Genomic DNA, 23,738 nt, shown 5'->3' with positions numbered 1-23,738 from the left:
ACGGGTCTGACCTCAGAACGGAGACCGCTGTTAGGGGTTTCTAACACTCTGCTATCAGCATCTCCGCCATGCTGAGCACTGCCACAGAGATTAGACTCCACGTTCCCCACTCATCCCAGATTTGGCAGCTCTTAACCTTAGAAACAAACTAAGATTAACAGCATCTGATCTGTTTTCACACAAGTAAATACGGGGCTTAGCTGAAGCCCCCAAACCCTGAAACTAACGAGGATTAAAGACAAAAGCAGGGGGCTGGAAACAATGTGTATAGTGGGGGTGCTGAGAGCCATTGAACCAAACTGTAAAACCTGGATATGATGGAAACTACTTCCAGCCAGGGGGTGCGGCAGGCCCCTCATCACCCCTAGTTCCAGCCTTTCTGGACAAGAGACACTCCTCTGACAACGAGGTCCATCAGACCATGAACTAACTCACCAAAGGTGCTCGAGGCCAGGCTAGCCAAACACTTAAGGCTGAATGCTCCCCTGGAGTCACTCCATGCGTCCAGCGCTAGCTGGCAAGATTCCCCCATTCACCACGTGGTCTAATGCGTTTGAGTAACTTTGGCGCAGTGGGGGAGGGGACGGGAAAGGAGGCATTCAGTGAAATGCATCATTTCATTTAGAAAAGAGCTTATTTTTAAAAACAAATTTCTGAAGGAATTTTAGTCCAATCTGCCAAACTCGCTGCACAGCAAAAAAACCCAGTGTACAATCCTACCTGGAATGGTCCATCTCCCACTGCATTGCAGCCAGAGGCTGTGTCTGTGTGGCCAGCGCAGGGGGTGACTGCAGCTCGCACAGACATCCTGGAGCTAGCATCAGTTCAGCTAGTGGTGCTACCAGAGCAGTGAAGCCACAGCAAGCTTCAGACCTGAACTAGCTCGCTTGGGTATGTCTACTTGAGTGCCACAGTCACTGTGATTGCAGCCCTGTGACTGCAGTACAGACATACCTTGAAGTATTATATCCCTGTAAGTAAACTTTCACTAGCTACGTGCCTGATCCTCCAGCACAGCATCATCTGAACCTGCAGGTCTCTGTGCAAAGTGCTTGTGGAAGCAGCCCCATGAGCCTGGCTTGTGCTTTGACAGTCAGAGAAATGGCGTACAGCTGAGGTTTTCAAAGCCAACAGAGGGATTTAGCCACACAACTCCCGATTGTTTCAATGGAGTCTCCCGGTCAACCCTGTAAATCTCAATCTCCCCCTTGACCTCAGCTTGTTCTAGTGGGAACACTGTAGCTTATCTGATAGTCAGCCATAGAGCCAGGAAACAGAGCGATTTTATATGCCACATGTGTTGCAAGGTTCAAGTGTAACATGCTGAACTAAGGGGCAATTTCAGCGTAACGCTGATCTTCATGGACCCTTTGCTGTCTGAGCAGAGTTTACGTACGATAGTGTGTCCCATCCCCTCAAGCTATTCAGCAATGTTACCAGCAGGCAGCAGTCTTCCTCCCGGCTTATTCTCCTTCATTTTACGCCAAGTCCTGCGGTACTGGCTCTCCTGCAGTTGGGAACGCAGCTTTTCTAGCTCAATCTGTAGCTCATCGTTTTTATCCCGTAATTCCTGCAAGGCACACAGCAGATCTCATTTAAACCTCACTGACACAGATCAGCCACAGCATTGCTCTAGAAGTGCCAAGTGCCCACAGCTACTGGGGTGGGGAGTGTGGAAATGGTGGGTGTTCTCCCACTCCCGCAGTCAGGCCCTGGGTCAGCCAGCCTGGAACAGGAGGTGGGTGCACACATGCGTACGTCATATCATTAATTGATCTCTGTAATATGGAGACACCAGTATGGACCAATGGGCAAACCTCCTTCGTCTGTCAATCAGGCAGGTGACAGTCAATCCAGATGCAGGAATCTTGCACCCCGTTCCAAGTTCACACAAGCAAGTGCAGAACCCGTGTGTGTTATTTCACACGATGGCTGGCTCTTGACAGAATTAGAACAACTCTAGAGGAGTAACTTGAGTGTCGCTAGCTCAAGCTGACTCTGCAGTGAAAACAGAGCCTCTCTCCTGTTGCAGTGCATGGAAGTCACACTCAGAACAAATTAAGTACCCGCTTACCTTCTATTGTAACGTCAGTGGGACTTAAGCCCATGTGTAAATGCTTTGCTCAACAGGGATGGGTGTAAGCGCCTGCTTAAAACTGACTTGTGCCTTGTACTAGGTGGTACCACCAAGGTTGTTTAGACAACAGTCTACTGAAGAACAGCTCTGTACAAGCTCGTCTCTCTGACCAACAGAAATTGGTCCAATACAAGGTATTACCTCCCCCACCTTGTCTCTCTAATATCCTGGGACCAACACGGCTACATCAAACACTGCAATATACACAGTTAGCATTTTGGAACAGGAAAACTGGTGACACGTCTACATGAAGTACAGACGTCTGGCACGTTCAAAGTGCGCACAGAGAAAACCAGTTACAAAGACTGAGTCACGCTATACAAAATATATGAGTCAGTTAACAACGTAAGCTCAAGCATTTGAGAGAACGATGCTTGTAAACACCCAAGATTTCAGGCCGTGCCAAGAGACCATGCAGGAGGTGAAAGTCACAACATGAATGTCTGAATCACGCATGCACAAGGTAGGAGTGCTCACCTTCACCCGCTAGCACCGAATTGGGGGGAGTTGGGGGTTTGTGAGATTTGGGAAAAGAAAAACAGGAAGAGGTGAGCTGATAACATCCTGTCTAACAACAATTACACGGAACAGTAACAGTTGCACCGGCAGTGGGGAGGTGACATCATTTGATGGTCTATAAGAACAGCCCCTGGATTTCTACAGCCACTGCTCAGTTTACAAAGGGGGCTAGATGGTGGCCCCAGGACCCAGCCCAAACTAAGGGGAGCGCAGCACTCTGCTGTTCCAGTGGGCATTCCGCACGAGGCAGGGGAATTGCACTGCATGGAGGAGAGGGCTGCAGGAAGTCACTCCCTGGGGAGCGAGGGGCTGCCTGGGCTGGAATCGTCACTCTCTCTAGCTCCCCTTGGGGACTGCCCCACACAAAGGGCTTTGAGCAAGGACTCACTCTAGACCCCGAGGAGGAGAAACAAACTCTCGATCTAATACAATAATAGCACCTAACTCCGGTCTACTGCTTTTCACCAGTAACTCTCATAGCACATTCTTCACAAAGGAGGTCAGGAGCACGGTCCCCATTTGGGGAAACCAAGGCACAGGGAGACAAAATGACTTGCCCAAGGTCACCCAGCAGGCCAATGGCAGAGCTGGGGACAGAACTCAGGTCTGAGTACCAGCCCTGTGCTCTATGCACCAGGGCACATTGCCTTGCTACAGCAAGCCCCTTAAGATGCCCAGCAAACAAAGAAAGGAATGAAATTCTGGCATACACAGCAGATACTTCTCAATAGATTCTTGTTTCTTTTTTTTTTTTTTTTTAAAGGCTTCGAACAAAGTTATGTTTCTTGAAACACAAAAGACACCCCTCGGAAAACCTGTGCTCCCAGGGATCAATTTAACCATGCACCTAGGTTTGTCTATCATGCCCATCACCATGGTATCTGATGAGCTTGCAGCTAGCCTGAGGGATCTTTAGGGCACGCCAGCCATTCTCGGGAAATCATTAGTGACACTGGGGGCGTTTTATAAAAACCTACCCTCAAGTTTTTGCTCCATTCGGGTTTTATCAGCTTTACCCTACAGTGGGATCAAGTAAAATGTAGGGGCTAGTCCAGGGTTCTGCAGACCACAGAACGTGCTGCCACCCGGGACGCCAGATGCTATTCCGAAGCCTCAGTGCTCGTAGCTCAGGGCTGTGCAGAGCCGCTCCCTTTGCCTTGCGAAGGGGGTGTGCTCCAATACTCATTTGCACTCTCTAGTGACCAGGACGTGGCTGAGATCACGGGGGAAGTTTTCAAATACATTTCAGTGAGGTCAGCGCCCGAGTGCCACTGACTTCCAGCGAGACGTAGGCTCCTGCGTACCACCGTCTATGCTGGAAATGGAGCGTAGGTGCTTCTGAAAATGTTAAACCCCTCCCCCCCATGTAGTTGCAGTACTGAACTAGGGAACAGAAGCCACAGCTTGAGCAGGGGAGCCTGGAAAGAAGAGGATTTAAAATTTGGGGTGGGGCTGATGATCCCAAGCACCCCAAAATGCACCCAGAACAGAGAGGGCTGAAAGACCCTTGTGTTGAACTGCCACAAAGTGCGAGTCACCCAGTTGGGCTAGTGTGGGAGCCCTGCAAAATATTCCCCAACTGGGTTCTGTCAAGACGGGGCAGAGCCTGCATGTCAATTCCACCACCTCCAAACCAGGACTGCTCTGTCACAACACCCCCGGCCCTACCAAGGATGTGGAGAGCATGGGGCATTTCACCAGACCGGGGAAGGAGCACGCTGTCATCATAACAGCCTTCTTGAACAAAGCAGCCTGTACATACCCGACTCTGCAGCTCGTATTCTGTTATGATCTCTGCAAAGCGTTCTTCCTGATGGAGCAGCTCTGTGCTGTGCGGATCCACCATGCCCAGCTACAACACGGAGAGAGAGCGCCCCAGAAATGCATTACACATGGGAAAAGAAGGAATTAACACCCCTCTGACCATGCTACACGGCCTAAAGGTAAGCTCCTAAAAGTCAATATTTAGGCAGCTACATAAGAGCCTCTGCAGAGTCGATGGAAAGATTCCCAGGAACTTCAGTGACCAGGCCCAGAGTGACCTGATTTTTGAGAAAGTGGAGCAGCCAGCAGCTCCCACCAACAGCAGAAGCCCAGCTAGGGTGGTTGACTGGTCACTGGACCATTTCCACAGGATGCTGGGGAGTACATATTTTGTATCAGCCTTTGGCTACTGGGTTTAGTTGTCTGTCTCCCAGGCGCCTGGGTAGGGTTTCTGAGCCCTGGGTGCAGGGAGAGCAAGGAAAGAGGAGACAGGCCGAAAACATGAAAGGGAAAGATCCACCATGATCTGAGATAGGAAAGAAAATATAAAAAACACAAACAGGTCATGACTCAGGGCACAGCATTATGCTGCAGGGGGTATGGTTTGACAGACATTTTCACATCGCCTAATAGGCCTCGGGTCCATTTTTCAAGCCCTGCCCACCTTACTGTATCAATCTCAATGACAGAGGGAAAGGTTAGAGCTCAAATTATTTTTGTGACCAAAATTAAAATTTTCCACCAGAAGGCTTCAGTTTGGTAGAAATTTTCTGGTTTTTGGACAAAAAAAGAATATCTGTATAAAGTTTTGCCTTTCTGAAAACTCCATTTAAAAGAGAAAAAAAAACAAACCAAGAACATTTTTGAAAGCCAAAAATTTCAGTTTTTCATGACAAAAAAGTGAACATTTTGGTGAGGTGGGTGAGGAAGGTTCTGGACAAAGGAAACATTTTCTGAATTTCCCCCCCAAACAATAGGCATTTTTTGACCAGCTCTAGAAAAAGCTACGTTTGAAGAAGTGAATGTTACCTTGTCTTTCAACATGAAGTCCAGCTCCTTCTGCAGCTTTGACACTTGTTTCTCAGACTCCGACAGCTTTTCAACTACTTCCGTAACCTCACTCTGTAACCTCCTGTTTTCCTTTAAATAGGGACGAAAGGGAGCTTTGTTTAATGCCCGGTATTCTGGTGTTTAGAGGATGCTTGCGCCGTGCACCTTCCTTGTGGGACACCTTTAACTGACAGTACAGCTTACTCCAGCGGCGCTCACATTTAGGGAGGAGGCAGTTTCTGCCCTATGAGCCAGGCATTCCCTGCTCGTGTGCTAGCTCCATCGAGCGCCTGTAAATAGAAATAGCACTGGCACAGGGAGTGGTTTCAGGTGGGTTTGCATGTGGGGTGGCTCCACTGCGTCTCCCTACCAATGCTATCGCAGCTATTCAGCTATTGATGCGTGCATCAGCTTAGGGAGAGGGGAGACACAGCCCTAGTTCACAGTGTAGCCTCAGACAGGACACGCTGGTTCTCTCCCTCCTCCCCAGAGCAGGGACCAGCCCCAGCAGGCCCGACACAATTCTCCCCTGGAGAGAGGAGGAGAGAACGAACCACCAGTGACAGTCACTAGAATACGACAGCAATGAGGGCGTTCTCTGAAAGAGTCCGTAACCCGTAGTTACTGATTCTGCACATAGCGCAGAGGCCTGGTCAACACACAGACTTTGTGCCACTTTAGTCATTCTCTGTTTAGACAGAAATAGTTAAAGCAGTGCAGCCCCCTAATGTGGACACTGCTGTTAGGGGCTTATCACAGTATGACTGCGCCCAAGCAAGGGCACTGGACCGCTTTAAGTGGCTCTGCTGCTAAAAGGATGTTGTTAAAGGTGTACAAGACGTTATGCCCAGATTTTGCAAGTTGTCCCACACGGGCAGACCCCTGCACCGGAGACCTGCCCCAGTGACTTCAGTGAAGCACAGTCCATGCACGTGCATAGCAGCTTGCAGGATCGGGGTCTAAGAAAGAGCAGCACAAATCTCTATAGCAAACCAGAGTGACACTGGCGCAGAAAGGCGAAGGCCACCCATGATGCCTGACAACTGTTAAATAAAGCTGGGTCTCTTCACCAAATGCACGACAAGCAGGAGGGTGATGAGAATGTTAAACATCGTCTATCAGAGTCGGAACGTCATGATCAGCAACAGTTGTGGTCTGTATTGCAGAACGGGGGCACCCAGTGCAGAATTAAGGCTGAAGCCAGCACCCTGTTATAAATAAGGCTGCGAGTCTGTCACGGAGGTCACAGATTCCGTGACCTCTGCGATTTCTGAGGTGTTTGGTGCTGGCCCAGGGGCTGCCCGAGCCAGGCAGCCCCTGGGCCAGCAGCAGCAGTTTGAGTGTGTGGGAGGGGACTTAGAGCTAGGGGCAGGGGGTTGGGGAGTATAGGGGGGCACTTACTTTGGGGTGGGGGGGCTCCCCGGCTCCCACTGCCATGGCCTCCCTGCAGCTCCTGGACAGCAGAGGGGTGGGGGGTCTCCACACCACATGCTGCCCACATGCCACGGCCTGGTCTCCCTTGCCCCCAGCACCGGGGGGGTCCAGGGCTGCACACTGTGCCCCCCCAGCCAGCACCAGCAGGGGTCCCTGGCCACCTCCATCAGCACCCACGGCACCCCCAGACCGCCCCCGCCCCCCGAACCTCCCTGCCCACATTTCAGTCAGGGCAGGTATTTTTAGTAAAAGTCATGGACAGGTCACGGGCCCGTGAATTTTTGTTTACAGCCCGTGGCCTGTCCATGACTTTTACTAAAAATACCCATGACTAAAACGTAGCCTTCATTATAAAGCCCAGTTTTCCCTCAACCCTTCCGACACAGCAGCCCGCAAAGGACCTAGCCCCCTGAAAGTTCACTCGCCACGAGAACTGTTCGGAAGTCGGAATTTCTGTTCCATGGGAATTTTTCTGGCATTTCTGTGGGGCCAGGTGAGGGGATTTCTTTCCGGATGCACTCCCCATCAAATCTCAGCTATATCAATCCATAATGCAGCTAGCCAGTTTGCCTACAAAACATGGCCGTGTCAGCATGGCCGAGCACAGCCACATGGTGTGGTGGTCGCTTGTCCTTTGGAAAGAGCTGCTAACTGTATGGGAGAATCCATAGGGTGTTTCTGTTCTATAACCTTCCAGTAATGGTTTTCAGGGGAGGGCAGGCCTAGTGTAAGGCCCTGCTCAGAGATGTGAAGAAGAAAACCCACATGATTTTCTGCTTTTAAACCCTAGTCTGTTCTCTATGGGTTCTTATACATGGAGAATGTCTGTCACGTGTGGCTCACCCATCTCGTTCTCTCCCCAGGAGGGAGGTGTGTGCGTGCAGTGTTCTGTTTCAGGGGGAGGGGTTTGTTTCTAGGTGATATGAGCTTGTTGCTGTGTGTGCGTTTCTACCTCCCCTGTCCTATTCAACAAGGTTACAGTTCCCCAAGCGCCAGCAAAAAGACTGAGCTCAGACTGGAGGGTTTTCCATGTTAGACTGGCTCCTGGCCTCTCCGACTAATCCAGCAGGAACAGCACAGGCTGCCCATCTGGCACCCCCTTGCAGCGGCAGGATCCCCAGGGCGATTGCTTCACCTGTACTGCTAACGTCAGCTTCTCCCTCAGGCTGGTCTTTTCGCCTTGGAGGAGTTTTATGTCCACCTCCAGTTTGGTATGCTGATCGGTCACTTGTTGCAAGAGCAGTGCTCTGTCTGTCTCCACGTCAGATTTAATAATGCTCAGCTTCCCTTGATAGTCTTGCTCCATATCTCTGCAAGAGACAAGCGTCACTGCTCAGTGTCCAGAAGAAAGCCACCATGGCCAAGGGACTGAACACGGAGATTTTTCAAAGGCTCTTACGTGACATGGGAGCATAATTCTCTCAGGCTTTCAATGTACTCATGCTCCCAAGTCACACAGGTGCTGTGGCAAGTCCCACCCTCAGCACAGTCATAGATTTTAAGGCCAGAAGGGACAATTAGGTCATCTAGTCTGACGTCCTGTAGTGCACAGGCCAGAGACCCTCACTCAGTTACCTGACACTGAACCCAATAACTTGGGTTGGACTAAAGCGTCTCTTCTGAAACAGAGAATCATCCCAGGGCACACGGAGTGTGGGGCAGAGCTGGGAACTGATCCCTGAGCCCTAGACCAGCCCCTTCTCCAAACCCGCATCTTGTATCTCAAATGGCCACTTCCCCCTGCTCTCATCCATGAATAACCATCTCCGAAATACGAGAGAGAGAGCTCTGGGCAGGGTGTGTGGGGAGTGTGGTGTGTACACACACACACACACACACACACACACACACACACACACAAATATAAATAAAAAAACAGGACAGGAAGAAAATGGCTAGCTACATGGACAATGAGAAAATAAGTCGAATTTTATTTTCAAGTTTAAAAAAAACCAAACAAACAATTAAAGCGTTATTAGAGCATCACTTCTGCTCCTCCTCAGACAGGGAACTCACTCTGGTACAGGAGTTAATATACCTACATTTCCCTTCATATACCAAAGGTGTCTGGCTGCTGGGTCTCAGCCACCTGCTCAGGGTCACTGATCACCATATTTGGGGTCGGGAAGGAATTTTCCCTCTGGTCACATTGGCAGAGACCCTGGGTTTTTTTCACCTTCCTCTGCACCATAGGGCATGGGTCACTTGCAGGTTTAAACTAAAGTAAATGGTGGATTTCTGTAACTTGAAGTCTTTAAAACATGAATTGAGGGCATCAGTAACTCAGCCAAAGGTTATGGGTCTATTACAGGAGCGCATGGGTGAGGTTTTGTGGCCTGCAATATGCAGGAAGTCAGACTAGATGATCATGATTGTCCCTTCTGGCCTTAAAGTCTATAAAGGGGAAGTGCTCAAACTCCTGTGAGTTTTTGGTCAATATCAGTCACATTGCTAAGAACTTATTCAAATCTTCGTAGCCTACTGGCAGCGCAAGACTTCCCAATGGGGCTGCATACCATGCATACTGCAAGACATGCACGTTACTTGCTAATGCTGAAATCAGTGAGCACCAGACCCACACCTGGTGTAAACAGGCAACGCTCTGCTGAAGTGGGTGGATCAGCAGAGCTGCACCCGGTTCACATCAGCAGAGAGTCTGGCTGTCTGTGTAGCAATCCACAGGAGACATTGTACCCAGGTTGCTCTCCCATACTTGAGTTTGCTCTCGTGGTGGTGCTCCATGGCCACGTGATGATCATCCACTTCCTTAACGAGCTGCAGGTTTCGTTTCTCTGCCTTCTCCAAGTCCAGCCTTGCCTTGTCTCGCTCTCTGGAGACCTGTTCCACCTGGGCCCTGCAAGGACAGGCAGATGATGCTGACAGCACGACAACAGGCTTCCCAGCATCCGGAGAGAAGCACCCCCACAGGGGAGCGCACGAGCGCCCACATACAGTTACGTCCGGCACACGTCTCACCTCGCCCGAGACCAAAACAAAGAGGAGCCTTTGTCGGCTCTAATACAGAGACCTCCCGCCAAGCAGAACAGGGAAGTGCAGCCGCCTTACTCTAGGTAGTGCAGCTCGTGTTTGTAGGAAGCAAAGGCTGCATGCTGGACTCCACTCTTGAAAACCATCAGCTCGTTGTCAAAGGCCACGGCCAGCTCCACCAGGCTCACTTTCTCCTCCAGGCTGAAATCCAGGCTCTGCAAAAACCCAGGAACAGCCCCCTGAAGTTCTCTCTCTCTCTCTCTCAGGTACACAACTGCCCACTTCCCACCACATTACCGGAGCATCTGAGCACCTCGCAACCTGAAATAGCACTTCCCGATGGGGAGCAGAGACGCTAAGTGACTTACTCTGGGTCACACACAGAGTCTGCAGGATAGAAGGGAATCAGCTCTCTCAAGTCCTGGGTTAGCACACTAACCACTGAGCCACCCTTTCTCTCCTACGTGCACACAGCAGATACCGCAGAGCAGTCTGACAGAGAACATTTACTGAGTAGCATTTGCTGTGCACTAGATCACTGGCTCATGAAGCCAGCCCTGTAGACGCCGGGACCTGGCCTCCACATCATGAACCCGACAAAGGCTGACGTTTATTCAAAACATGATCAGCAGCAGGAGGTCACTGTCGTTCACAACCCCAACCACCGTCAGGTCGCTAAAGGAAACACCAGAAATATGCAATGCAGAACAGATCACAGCCCACAACAGACAGTCCTAAAACCGGACAATGTCTGCCCACATTTCAGCAAATCATGAGCAACTGGACAAGGGAACAGAAAAGAGAGCTTTGCACATCTTTATTCCTGCTACTACATTATTTGTCTGGTGCTTGTGGCTAGAAGCCATGGGCATGGACCAGGACCCCTTGCACCAAGTGTTGTACAAACACAAAACAAAGCGACAGTCCATGTCCCAAGATGCTGACAATCTAAGTACAAGACAAGAGACACCAATAGCAGTGACTCCTGTGGTAATGTTTCAAGCTGAATAACTTGCCTCTCTGTTGGAGTGCGACAGGGATAGTGATATAGGACCGAGAACAAGGAATTACATCTCAACAAGTGGTATATGCCCCTGAGTACAGACAGTGCCCCTCGGTTCCGAGGCTGGCAGCTCATCATAAGGAGGCACTCCGATATTTACCCCTTGGCTACAGATGATAGAAATCCCCAATGCAAATCTGGCATCTGCCACCCACCTCCATTCCCCATAAGCAGGAAGCCAGAAGGCTCACAGTAACACCAGAAAAGCAATTCTAAAATCAATCAATAAAGTAACGTGTAAAACCTTGAGAATCTCCTTGCAGTTTTCAACTCCTTCCTGGGCCCAGATGGAGAGGACATGCGCAGGACTAGCAAAGCCGCTGCCGTCGTCGATGCAGGAGAAGGGATGCAGACACGTGTAGCTGGACAGTAACGGCGGAGTAGCAATTCTAAGCCCATTCTCCTCGGAAGCCTGGAAATCAACTGAGATAAGTCAGCCAAGCAAGGCATTTTGAGGCATCGAGAACACATGCTTCAGTCCTGCAAACAGACTCCTGTCATGTAATAAATACTTGAGAAGATGAAAACCCTCTGAGCTGAGAAGCAGCAGGATCTAGGTGCTCAGAGTCAGGAAGCCTCGAGTTCCAATCCCGGTGCTTCTGTGACATTGATATGGAATCTTGGGCAAACCACCTAGGCTCAACTTCTCACCAACGCCCTCCAATTCTGAGTTCGCTGAGTTCTGAATGCTCAGCTTCGGACACCAAGAGCCTGACTTTTGGCGCTGCGGATGCCCGGCAGGTCCCACTGAACTCAGGGAGAGCTGGGGCTGCTCCACACCTCTTGGAAGTAACCTGGAGGGGTCTGAAGCTGGGCACCCAACCCTGCAAAATTAAAGGCTACTTTTGAAACTGGCCCTTTGCTGTGTGTATCAGTTCCCAAGAGGTAGCAGAGCATCACGATACCAGCCTACACCACAAAGTCTCGGGGAGAATCAGTTGTGTCCGTTTGCCAGAGCACTTTGGAAGTGTCAATCGCTAGATAAAGTGGAACTCGTTTAGTGTGGGAGCGATGAAACAACCCCAAAACTAGGTTCAGATCCTGATGGGTCAACCCAGCCCCCTGCACATGTGAGGCAGACAAATTAAGCTCAGTGCAATTTACTCCAAGGACCAGATTCTGATAGCCAGGACATCTCTGCAGAGCCAGGAACATCTTGGGTAAGCTAAAAAAAGCGTGGCTAAAAGGGCACACTTAGGGCCAGATTCTGATACCCTTACTCATGTTGAGTAGCACAGGTGCCGACTCCGTGGGTGCTCCGGGGCTGGAGCACCCAAGGGGAAAAATTGGTGGGTGAGAAGCACCCACTGGCGGCTCCCCAACCCGCCCCTTGCCCCAGTTCACCTCTGCCTCCACTCCGCCTCCTCCCCTGAGTGGCCACTGCGTCCTGCTTCTCCCCACTCCCTCCCAGTGCTTGCACCGCAGAACAACTGTTTCACGCGGCAAGCCTGGGACGGAGGGGGGAGGAGGTGGAGGAACGCAACACCCTTGGGGAAGAAGTGGGGGCGGGGTGGGGATTTGGGGAGTGGTCCAATAGAGGCAGGGAGGGGGCAGAATTGGGGCAGGGGGAGCACAAGCACCCACCAGCGCCAACAAAAGTTGGCACCTGTGTTGAGTAGTGCCACACTCCTCGGACAGTCGCCTGAAATCCCCAGCGAAATCCTCAGCCAAAAGATCTCATGGCCCATTTGGAAAGAGTAATGGTTTCCTCTGGTCTCCTTGACTCTTCCCCACTGTTATGTAGTGGGCCAGTTGATTGTCTTCACCCTAGAAGTAGCTGCATTTTAGTGCTATGGTTACTTTGTGAGCACTTGGGGATCCTTGAGAATAAAAAGCACCAAGTGTCAAATATTTATTGCTGTTATAGTAAGAAAACATTGACTAAGCCTATTTCCATGCACTAGTGAGATGCTCTCCCCAGGAGTTTATGCCTGTAGCACATGGAGACATACCTGATCTAGTTCAAACAGCAGTGAATTGCAGCATGGGCCCTGACACCATGCCAGGCACCCTGCCTACGTACGCAAACAGCTAGTCCACGCTGCCGCGGCTTCACTGCTATTGTTATTCGAATTAGCTAGATCAAGGCTAGTGCGGTAGTGTCTACAGATGCTGCAATCACATCTTGGATTGCGCTATAGACATATCGAGAGTCAATACAAGGGCAGGACAGCCCATAGTCCTGAAGCTGACATTATAATTGGAGAAATATTTCTTCATTCCAGTGGTGTAGGGTATCCCTTCTCTCTCCGGTCAGACAGGAGGCAGCTAGATGAGCCTCTCAGCACGTATCTACCTTGGAAGTGACGATGTGACTGCAGCACAGGCAGGGATATGGTGAGTAACAACAGCACAAATATGCACTGGCAGAGACTTCAGCATGGCCTAGCAACTCGAGTACATATCCGGGGTCTCCGCAGGCTAGTAGGCTGTGTCTACACTATGCACCATTGGCACTGCCGTGTAGTGTCTGGGTAGCTACCTGCCACAGTGAAATGCAGGCTGCATCCATGCTGCAGTGGGGAGCTACAGGAGTCAGGGAAAGGCTCTGGCAGAGCAAAGGTAGTGGGGAAAGCGGCCCAAATTCCTGGCAGCAAGGAAAGGACTCCAGCAGCAAGGAGGCAACAGGACACTACACTGCTCAAAAAGCAGCACAGACGGGGAGGCAGGGTTTGAGCAAGTGGAGCAGAACGTAAACCAAAACAGCCTGTTTCCTTCATGCTCAGCACTTGCTCCTCTGTAAGGGGCAAAGTTTGGACCACGTCAGATACACCGGGGAGATTGGAAAGGTTTCCATGCGCTTCTGATGGGAGACAGACGAGTGATTCTCTTCCCCCAAGACACCTCTCTTTTATCACCTAATTCCTGCTGAGTGAGTCATGCCCTCGTCCCACCCTGCCCTCCACTGCAGAAGGCAGAATTAGGGCTTGTCTACACTGACACTTTACAGCACTGCAACTTTCTCACTCAGGAAAGTGGAAAAAACACCTGTGCCCCTCGTGGAGGTGGGGTTTTTTCGAGTGCTGGGAGAGTTCTCTCCCAGCGCCCTGCCTCGACTATACAAGCCACGTTAAAGCGCTGCCGCGGCCAGTGTAGACTAGCCCTTAGATATCTTTGCAGGGCCGAACAATCAGCAAAACCCACCAACTGCGAAGAGCCTCTTCCATGCTGAACAAAAGCTGCATTAATAGGCCCAGGACCAGCCTCTGTAGCAGCTGGGAACAAAGCTTGACAGCACAAACTACTTGAAAATCCAGACTCTTTTCACAGCAGTGAAACCATGGGTGTGCGAGGAGAAGCGAGATTGTGCGTGTGAGAGAGACTGTACCAGCCACCCACTGACTTAACTAGGCCATAATTGACATGTGGCTCCCTCAGCTCACAGACTGCTCATGTGAAAGGTAGGAGAACAGCGTTATTGAAATACGCAGACTGCACAGTTAATACTCACACAGAGTCCAGACACTCAGGAGCGACGTTCCAACTCCAGCGCTAGCCCTGCCACGCTGTGCAGCATGTGTGTTTCAGGGCACGCCCTTCAGGACAGGGATCTAGTTAGACATGTGGGGCTGCACAGCAGGAACTGTGCTCTGCCCGGGTTCGTGCACAAAAGGTGGGGAGTGGAGAGGGTACCAGGCACCACCTTTACCGTCGTCATCAGGCTGGACACAATCTGTCCTGATGCTCAGGAGTCCTGAGGCTGTTACATTCAGACCCCATGACATGAGTCTGGAGCGTAAGAGGCCTAAAAGCCCCCACCCTCAGAATGCACCCTCGCCAAGGGCTGCCCCAGCTGGTGCAGAACTGGCATAAGGGCGCTGTGCCAGCCCCACTCCCAGCCCACAGCACAGGGATGTGTCAGCAGGGGACACCCGAGTGAGGGCACAGCCAGAACGGGAAGGGGTGTGGCTGGAGTGCACACAGCTCTGGCTAGCTCTGCTTCCCAGGGACCAGGAGGGGTTGTAAGCAGTAAAACAGCAGGCAGAGCAGCCCTTCTTTGCAGGGGAGAGGGGCAAATCCATCTACACGGGTAGCTGAGCTTTCCTTGGAACTCTGCTCAGAAAGCATCTGATGCAGAACACTGTGTTTTGTCAGGTACTGGAATGTGCCTGATCCAGACCCCATGGAAGTCAATGGGAGTCTTTCCACTGGCTCCCAGGCTCTTAGCCAGGCCCTACATTGGGAGTTATCCAGGACTCTTGGGAGTCCTGCCACGGACTCACCTGGTGATCCGGCGGCTGCCTGGACTGTTTGACAGGCGTGGAAGAAACAGGAAAAGAAACAGGCCCGTGGCTGGACAAGCCAAGTTCAAACTCCTGAAAGCTCACTCTGCCATCTCCATCTCTGTCCAGCCTACGAAATAAATCTTCCAGTTCCTGCAGAAAACCATTGTGAAAAAGTCAGCAGACACATCAGCCACATGCAAGATCCCAGACGCACTCACTGGAACTCAAGATCTTTTTCAAAAAACAACCAAAAAAACCATTCCCTATTGTTCTTACACAAGGAACAGAATCTACAGTAAGCCAGAATTAACCCTTCCACCCCACCACACCAAAAGAGACACTGCAGTAAATACAAAGGCGTGCAGTGACTCCATGTAGATACACGCAATCCACATCTGTTACTCCAATTAGGGAGGAATAGGGATAAAAACAATACACACCAGACACAGGTCATCACATTGTATTTACAAATGCACTTGTGGAATGCGAGCTCAGCTCTGCAAACCAGCTACTTAACAGAACTAAGACTAGAATCTAGATTTCCTGACTTCCAGAGTTTTAGCTACACCACAATCCCTACATCCCCATGTAGCCACTGGGCTAGGACAACTATAGGCTGACTCCATGTCATACATTAGTTTATATATCCCGGAGAGAGAGGAATTTGTGACAATGTGGTATTGTCATCACAGGTGTCTATGTGCATGCAGGGGTTTGCCTGTGTGGAGCACACTGCAGGACTGGGGCCAAACTGAGGAGAAGGTGCATTGTTAATTGGCTAATAAAATAGTCTTTTCCCACAGATGTAAATGGATCAGATTATGCAGAAATGTCAGGCCAAGTACACACCACAAACTTACATTAGCATAACTACATCGCTCAGGGGTGTGAAAAATCCTGTCGACAGAGCTGCCGTCTCTCGCGGAGGTGGATTACCTACACCAAAGAGAGACGTTCTCCCAGCAGTTAGTAGTATCTTTGCTAAAGTGATACCCTGATGCAGCTGCATCACTGCAGCACTGTGTGAGTAGACAAGCCCTTTGAGTCACATGGCTGGTAGAAATCAGTACTGAATTTAGGTTCTGTGTTTAAAGAGGATACTGTTAATTGCTTCATAAATATTACAGATCAGATCCTCAGCTAGTCAAGACAGCTCCGCTGAGGTGAATGGGGCTGCACCAACTGACACCAGCTACGGATCTGGCTCTATTCTTGAAGCATATCTGCAAGTGTCTGGAGACTTCACGATTTATTTTTGAAAGCCCTTTATCCTGATGATGTGCTTTTACTAACCAGGTTGCCTTCCCAATGGGCTCGTTTCCGCCCCCAACTCACCTCCTGCTCCAGCTCTTTCAGCCCAATATTCTTACAGACCGTCGCCAGCTCGCGTTTGCTGAGGTACCCGGTGTTCCCTACATCCAGTTCTTCCCAGATGCCCCGAATCTGACCCTCCGTCATGTCAAAGCAAGGGCTGGCTGTCCGCCGGGGGCTGTCAAATAGGTCAGGATTCCAGGTGCCCATTTGACCTAAAATTATTAACCACGCATCAGTTATACTAACAGAGAGAAACTACTGTCCCTAATGAGCATGTGGGGCCCACCAGGAAGAGCTCACTACAGGCCTGACTCAACTCCAACCGTACTCAACGAGAGTCTCTCCCCTGCCGCCAATAAGATGAATGAGGCCCTCTAAGTACTGTCCCATGGCACTATTTTAAAGCCTCAATTTTTGGCAAAGAAAAGCTGCATCCATAGGATCCTGTATTCTAAAGATCAGGTGTGTTTATAGCATTTATTTTTAAAACCTAAGAATTTCTTATCAGGAATCTTAAATCAGATGCTTCTGATTCAACTCCAAACTTTGCCAAAGAAAATTCTCTGGCCACAAATCATATGCATCGTTGGGAGCACCAAAGATATCGAAGCTAAAAAGTGACTGGGATTAAATTTTGTATTAGACTAGAAAGGTAGTCGTAATCTTAATTAGAGAGAGAGCGCTTCATTTTTCATCGGTTCCGGGCTCCCTAATTAAATAGCAGGAGTTCATCTTGGATATTTTTGGAAGATTAATACAGCAGCTGTAGGAAGAATTGAAGCCTGTCAAAGCTCACTGCACTTCAGATCACCACAGCATCATCTCAAACAAACAGAGTTGTGTCTACAAGCAAAGTATGATGTTGGTCTTTTCTAAACCAATGCTGCAAAAAGGACCCCCCCAACAGATCCTCCTGGGGGATGGGAATCAAACGCAGGGTCAGCTCTTATATATATGGAGATGGAGATATACTTATCTCACAGGACTGGAAGGGACCCTGAAAGGTCATTGAGTCCAGCCCCCTGCCTTCACTAGCAGGACCAAGTACTGATTTTGCCCCAGATCCCTAATTGGCCTCCTCAAGGATTGCACTCGCAACCCTGGGTTTAGCAGGCCAATGCTCAAACCACTGAGCTATCCCTCCCCCCTCTTCAGGTGGGGGAACTGGGTTTCCAGTCACAAAGGATCTGAGCCATAAACAGTCAGAAAGCCTGTTAACCCCAAAGCATTTTACACAGAGGAGCACTGATTTTCTACCTTGTGCCGCTCTCATTTCATTCTGTGATTCTTTAGCACTTTGCACTTCTTCATCTGATTTAAGGCTCTGCAGAAACAACGTGCGAACAGGATTAAGTATCATAGAGAAATTCTGGTGGGTGGAAAAATGGTTTGTGATTTAGGGTAAGTGAAATGGGCTAACATAAGTCATCAGAGACTGTTAACGTTTTAAAAGTGCTATTATCAAATCCAAAGTGATCGTTCATCTATTATTTTTAGCTGTACATTTAATATGCAAAGTCTTGATGATAATTTATCTGTAACATCACAGCTCCACAATCCTACACATTCACCAGTGAAAGACCAGGTTATTAACTCACTGTTTTGCATTAAAGGGTGTTATACTGACCAGTTCTACAACCTCTGGACAAGATTATCAAGAGCAACTAGTAATTATGGGACCCTCAATTATAGGGTGCCCATTTCAAGAGACATTAAAGACACATATGATTTTCAGAAGGGCTCAGCGCCAGCTCTCTGAATAGCTAGCCCTATTTCATCTCTCTTCCCTAGGTGCTTATATGCCCTCGTCACTACAGCATCCAGCCTTTAAAGTCTTTATCCTCATCATCCTGGGCAGGTGACAATCCCCCTTGTATGGATGGGAACTGAGGCACAGAGAGGCTAAGTGACTGGCCCAAGACACCAGGAGTCTGCAACAGAGCTGGGACTTGAATCTGGGTCCTACAGCACCTAATCACTGGGCTCAGAAATGACTGGTCACTTGCTTCCCGTGGGGTAAGACCAAGGGAACATACGGGGCCACTTTAAAAGAATGTAGTGTTCAACAAATGCTTTTTGTAAAGCCTTCAATCATTTTTTCCCTACACACAAGCCAGTCTCTGCTGATCAATTTTTTTATGTTAAAAAAAAAAAAAAAGACCGTTAAGGCAACTTACAAAAACAACAGATGTAACAGTGGGACGTGAAGAATGCAACAACAAAGAACAAAACCGTTCTTCTAAAAGGAAATCAGACACCAGAGCAAAACAACTAAGTGAAGGGCCCTGAGTCCGCCCCCAGCAGGGCTCGGGGGGGCGGACGCTGTGTGCAGGGATCCACCCATGCAGGCCAGCCTGCAGGACTGGGGCCAAGATATGGAGCTGCATTTTTGGACCACCAAGGCAGCTCAGCCATGGGGGAGGGTAACATTTGTTTTCTCTCAAAATAGTTTTCCATCCAAGGATGAGTTTGTTCATGTTCTCCTTGCCCTGTATTTTTATTTTAAGAGAGAGTTGTCTCATAAAGCAGCACGTTCTAAGCTGCACGATATAAGCAATCTACATTTCTTTTCTTAGATTCTGTTATTTTCTTTAAAAATAATGCATCCAGTTGACTCATCAGCTGCTTTTCATTAACCAGAGCTCTCCCTGGAGAGAGCACAAGCAATGACAACCTGCATTCTCAACCCCAGGCCGATCCTCCTGTCCCACAAAGAGGGGCACAGCTCCTGCGCATTAAATGGGTTTTGAAGCATGACGTCCATATCGGGTCCTAGGTGCGATAGTTTAACTTACTTAGAACCCCTGTTAATAGCTCTTACAGGTGATCTGCTCTTACTTTAATGGTTATTTGTATCACAGAAGCACCTTCAGGGCACCACTGCAGTAAGTAGGAAGCAAGAGACAGCCTCTGCCCTGAACAGCTGACATCCTACAGGGACAGGAGAGGGAAAAGGGAGGCTCGAGAGTGGAAGTGACCTGTTCCCCCAGTATCAGGAGTAGCACTTAGGCTTCCTGAGCCCCACTACGGTGCCCAGTGACTTCTATGGACATGGGGTCGGGCGCAGCGAGGCAGCCAAGTTGGAATGTCCCTGACCTTTGTCCATTACATTTCCAGCTGGGGACATTTCATGGATCAGATAAATGTTTTCCCAATAAATTTTATTTTCTTCCGTTTAATTCACTGTATGAAGGGGGAATCTCTTCCCACGGGGGTAACTGGAGCAGCAAGGTATTGACGTCTGGCTACCAGCTCTGAATGGCAGGGACTCTACGCAGACTCTGCCATGCAAAATAGACCCCCAGAGTGCCATGCCAATGTCCAAATGGCACCTGTATCAACTCTGCCTGGTCCCTGTGCAGCATTCTTCCTATGACCCGCTCTAGCAGTGGCTTTGTAACCCATGCTGACCCAATGCAGATCGACACTCCTCAAGGATTGCCACAGGCAACCCATCAGAACAAGTGAGACCACCATGAATGCAGCCTTTTGTTTAAACATTATTTGCAACCAAGCAAGAAGGCTGAGTTAAATCTGGCCAGCCTGCTCCAAGGAGCAGGGGAATGAGTCATTCCTACCTCCACACTCTCCAGAGATGCCGAGCGTCTCAGCTGACTTTTCACGCTGGCTTTAACTTGCTGATCTTGTAAATACTTGGTGGTTTCCACCTCAGTTTCTTGCAACTCTGGCTTTGTCCAGCGGCCATACCACTTAGCCCCATTCACATACTTGGGCTTGACATCATCTGGGACAGCTAGGAGGGGAAAAAAAATCAGTCTCAGTCTGGGACACAGACGTCTCGACAAATTCTTTTTCAAACTCTGCTGCTTATATAAAACAAAAAAAAAAGACCTTGCAGCTCACACTGAGAATACAGACGGCTCCTGCCAGAGTGACTTTCACTGTGGAACTACAGCATTTCTCCCATGCTTTCCTCTAAAGGCCAAATAGCTTTCTATTAGGACACAGAGAGAATGGCCAGTCTGAAGAGTGACTCATTCTGCCCTTTCCCCCATTAGGATTCATACATGTACCAAGTAAAGAGAAATAGTTCCCCCTTTCAGCTGTTACTTAAGCAGCAACGAGTTTTGAGTAATGGTGTCCCTGATCACATCATCATGTGCAGGGACCAAACCTGGGACCTCAGGATCTTAATGCAGGCGTCTATTGCCTGAGTCAAAGGCCCACACGTTAGCACGTAAGCAGGTAGCAGACTCAAACCTCTGTATATGGTGTAACCAGAGGCAGACAAAGTGTAGGATACGCAAGATAAATTGTAGCGGCTGATATCTGCTGGACTCAGCTGTGCTTGTGTTTTCTGGTATTCTAGCTTTCTGGGTCCTCACATAGCCCTCACCACCGCAGCGCCTGAAAGATTCACAATGGTTTTTATTTGGACAGCACTCGGCGAGGGAGGGAAGGACAGTCCCTACCTGTCAGAGGGGGAAGTGAGGCACAGAGTAGATTAAGTGACTGGACCAACGTCATGCAGGAAGTTTGGGGCAGAGCTGGGAACTGAAGCCTGTCTCCCCAGTTCTGTGCCCTACCCCGAGGCCATTCTCCCAGCCCTATTACAAGAGTATTCCAGTGTTTGAAAGATTAAGTGATCCAGAGATTCCCAGGCTGGAAGGGACCAATGTGACCATCTAGTCTGACCTCCTGTCTGACTAACACAGGCCAGACAACTGTCCCCAGCGATTCGTGCTTCCAGCCCACAGCTTCTAGACGTAACCTTTCCCCCCAAACTAAACAATCCTCGCTCTCATGCGCTGGTTGGGAGAGTGCCAAAGCTCATGTCCTGCTGTGTTCCACCAGTCTCACACACCGTGGTTCCGTTGCCCATTTTACTAGCATATGGCACGGTGTGCATCCAGTCCGGCCTCGACAAGAAAAAACGAGGAACAGCTGGGCATGCTAATGTGACACGTACAGCCTAAAGCTGTGCATGTTCTGAGACCCTGCCGCATCCCTCGCCATCCCAGAAAGGAATCACCTGGGCAGGTGGCAGGGTACCGACAGAGGCTATTTGTCTAGAAAAGCCCAATACTGACGTGATGAGTGGGATTTAACAATCATGAATTAACTCTTTTGTTGCTAGCCCTCACTTTGCTGAAGTTGCCAGGTCACTCAGTGCAAAATTCTCACCCCACCCTGCCAGAAAGCGTAACAATTAGAAAACTGTATGTCTTAGGTACTGATCTGGCCCCATTGCCTCTGTCTTGGGCACTGGTGCAACCCCAACTAGGCTGCTGTGTCCAGTTGTGGCATCCATAATTCAAGAAGGATGCTTATAAATTGGAGAGGGTTCAGAAGAGAGCCCCGACAACCATTATAAGGCATGTTTTCCAATCTTTTAGTGAAAGACTCAAGCAGCTCAATCTACTTGGCTTATCAAAGGCAGAAGGAAGGGGTGACATGATCATCCAGTGCCTACCTGGGGAAGAGAAATTGGATAATAAAAGGGATATTCAAGCTAGAAGACAGAGGTCTAACAACCTCCACCAGCTAGAAATTGAAGATTGACAAATCCAGACTAGAAATAAGGTGCAGGAGGTCAGACTAGATGATCACAGTGGTCCCTTAAGATCTAGGAAGGACCTATTGTGGTATCTGAGCACCTCACCATATTTAATGATTTATCCTCAGCACCCCAGGGAGGTAGGGCAGTGCTGTGAGCCCCATCTTACAGACAGGGAACTGAGGCAGAGAGAGACTGTGCCAGAGCAGGGAATCAAACCCATGACTCTCGTTCCAGGCCAGACCCCTAACCACTGAACCATCCTTCCTCTCTGTCTTGGCAATTCATAGATGCACCAGCAGTTAAGGTCTTCAACTGCCAGCAGAAGCAGAGGAAAAACCCGAACGACCAGCTGCAAAGTGTCCCAGCACCTGGTTCCAAGTAGCTGCTCTCCTCGTCGGAAATGCCCAGGTCAATGTTGGAGGACAGCACTGCCACGAACCCTTCTTTAAACTCTTCAAAGTTAACCTAGTGGAGACAGGAAAAGAGGCTGAATACGCACATCGGGCCTATCGTCAGACACCTGGGGCAGTCGCTAGTATTCAGTTCAGTCTCATAAGCCTTGTTTCGTACTTCTGCTGGGAGCCTGCAATGTGCAGAAGCAGCGCGCTGTCCTCCTCCATCGCTCAGAGATAACCTGGGGGTTCGCCTCAGCTACCGTGGTGTCTGATAGGAGACGTTGGGTGGGGACCTGTACTGTCTGGGACCCGCAGCCTGAGACCCACTGGCTTCCTCTGCCTTGGGCATCAGATACCAGGCTACTTGGACTTAGTCTGATGCATGATAACTAGCTCTTCTTCTCAGGGGCCACGGCTACACTAAGGAAAAACAGGGTGTTTTAAAACATATGCTAGTGAACAGGAGTTAACACCTAATGCAGACAAGGCAGAGGTCAGTTTTCAGATGTGTTAGCTGCTCACAGTAAGCCCTGGGGGAGTCAAGGGTTTCTCCTGGACAGGCATCTTGCTAGAACTAGCATCTGATGTGTCTACACTAGGGTGTTAACACGTTGGCTATCACAGCTTTTCCCTAATGAAGCCAACATCAAAGGAAAATTGCAATGCTACATATATAGACAACAGGGTCTGATCCTGACTGAGCCTCAGAGGTATTACCACAATACACGTAGCAATATATAATACATACAACTAAATATTGACTGAAGCTAAAGAGTACATAAGCAGAGCCTGGTGTTTTCTGTGGAACCTGCTGACAATTCACCCTCTACTGCCTGTTGCACTCCAGATTCGTAGCTTTCAGCCCTTGACGCTGAGAACAAAAACATTCCCAATGTGAATTACTGCTAGACATCTCAGAAGCAAACAGCTTGAAACAGTAGTTCTGAGAAGCATTCACAGACCCATCTTAACGGGAACATTAACGCGGATGTTCTACACTGATTATTTAAAAGGTTAATAGAGCACACTATTTCACGTCTGGTCATTTTAGCAGAAGCATTTCGTACTCCCATTGCTGTTAGATGCAATAACAAATATGGGCACATCTAGTTGCTGGGACACAGAACTAGCTATTCAGCTCTTTCCCCTCACTCTACTCCCCACAAACATGTTGGGTCCCCTCCATCCTTGCAGTTTTTTAAAATGCATTGTGTTTGCATCAGAGCATCCCTGTGTTCTCTGAGATCTCACACTAGCAAACGGATCATGTTCAAACATGCATGCAATTAAAGTAAAACAGAAGACAGTCGTTGACATAATTGGAGAG

The 23,738-nt window shown here is 49.4% G+C and overlaps 1 protein-coding gene across 4 annotated transcripts in view; it reads right to left on the bottom strand.

Annotated features, from left to right (window-relative positions):
* NINL (ninein like) overlaps nt 1-23,738 on the bottom strand; it is a 51,278-nt gene that overhangs the window by 17,352 nt on the left and 10,188 nt on the right. For 3 of the 4 annotated variants that reach the window (XM_050951988.1, XM_050951986.1, XM_050951985.1), the window contains exons 3-14: nt 22,385-22,481; nt 20,074-20,249; nt 17,753-17,819; nt 16,517-16,707; nt 15,179-15,331; nt 11,200-11,367; nt 9,971-10,107; nt 9,618-9,758; nt 8,040-8,214; nt 5,450-5,560; nt 4,419-4,508; nt 1,438-1,570 (exon numbers count right to left, since the gene is read on the bottom strand). In XM_050951988.1, coding sequence (XP_050807945.1) covers nt 1,438-1,570; nt 4,419-4,508; nt 5,450-5,560; nt 8,040-8,214; nt 9,618-9,758; nt 9,971-10,107; nt 11,200-11,367; nt 15,179-15,331; nt 16,517-16,707; nt 17,753-17,819; nt 20,074-20,249; nt 22,385-22,481 — 1,639 coding nt within the window. The remainder of the gene's footprint in view (nt 1-1,437; nt 1,571-4,418; nt 4,509-5,449; nt 5,561-8,039; nt 8,215-9,617; nt 9,759-9,970; nt 10,108-11,199; nt 11,368-15,178; nt 15,332-16,516; nt 16,708-17,752; nt 17,820-20,073; nt 20,250-22,384; nt 22,482-23,738) is intronic. The other variant, XM_050951987.1, reaches the window with a different exon arrangement.

This window comes from Gopherus flavomarginatus, chromosome 4 (genome assembly GCF_025201925.1).
Source record: "Gopherus flavomarginatus isolate rGopFla2 chromosome 4, rGopFla2.mat.asm, whole genome shotgun sequence".
Classification (NCBI taxonomy): Eukaryota; Metazoa; Chordata; order Testudines; family Testudinidae; genus Gopherus; species Gopherus flavomarginatus.
The sequence above is the reverse complement of the archived record's forward strand: the minus strand, read 5'-3'. Positions and strand labels throughout refer to the sequence as shown.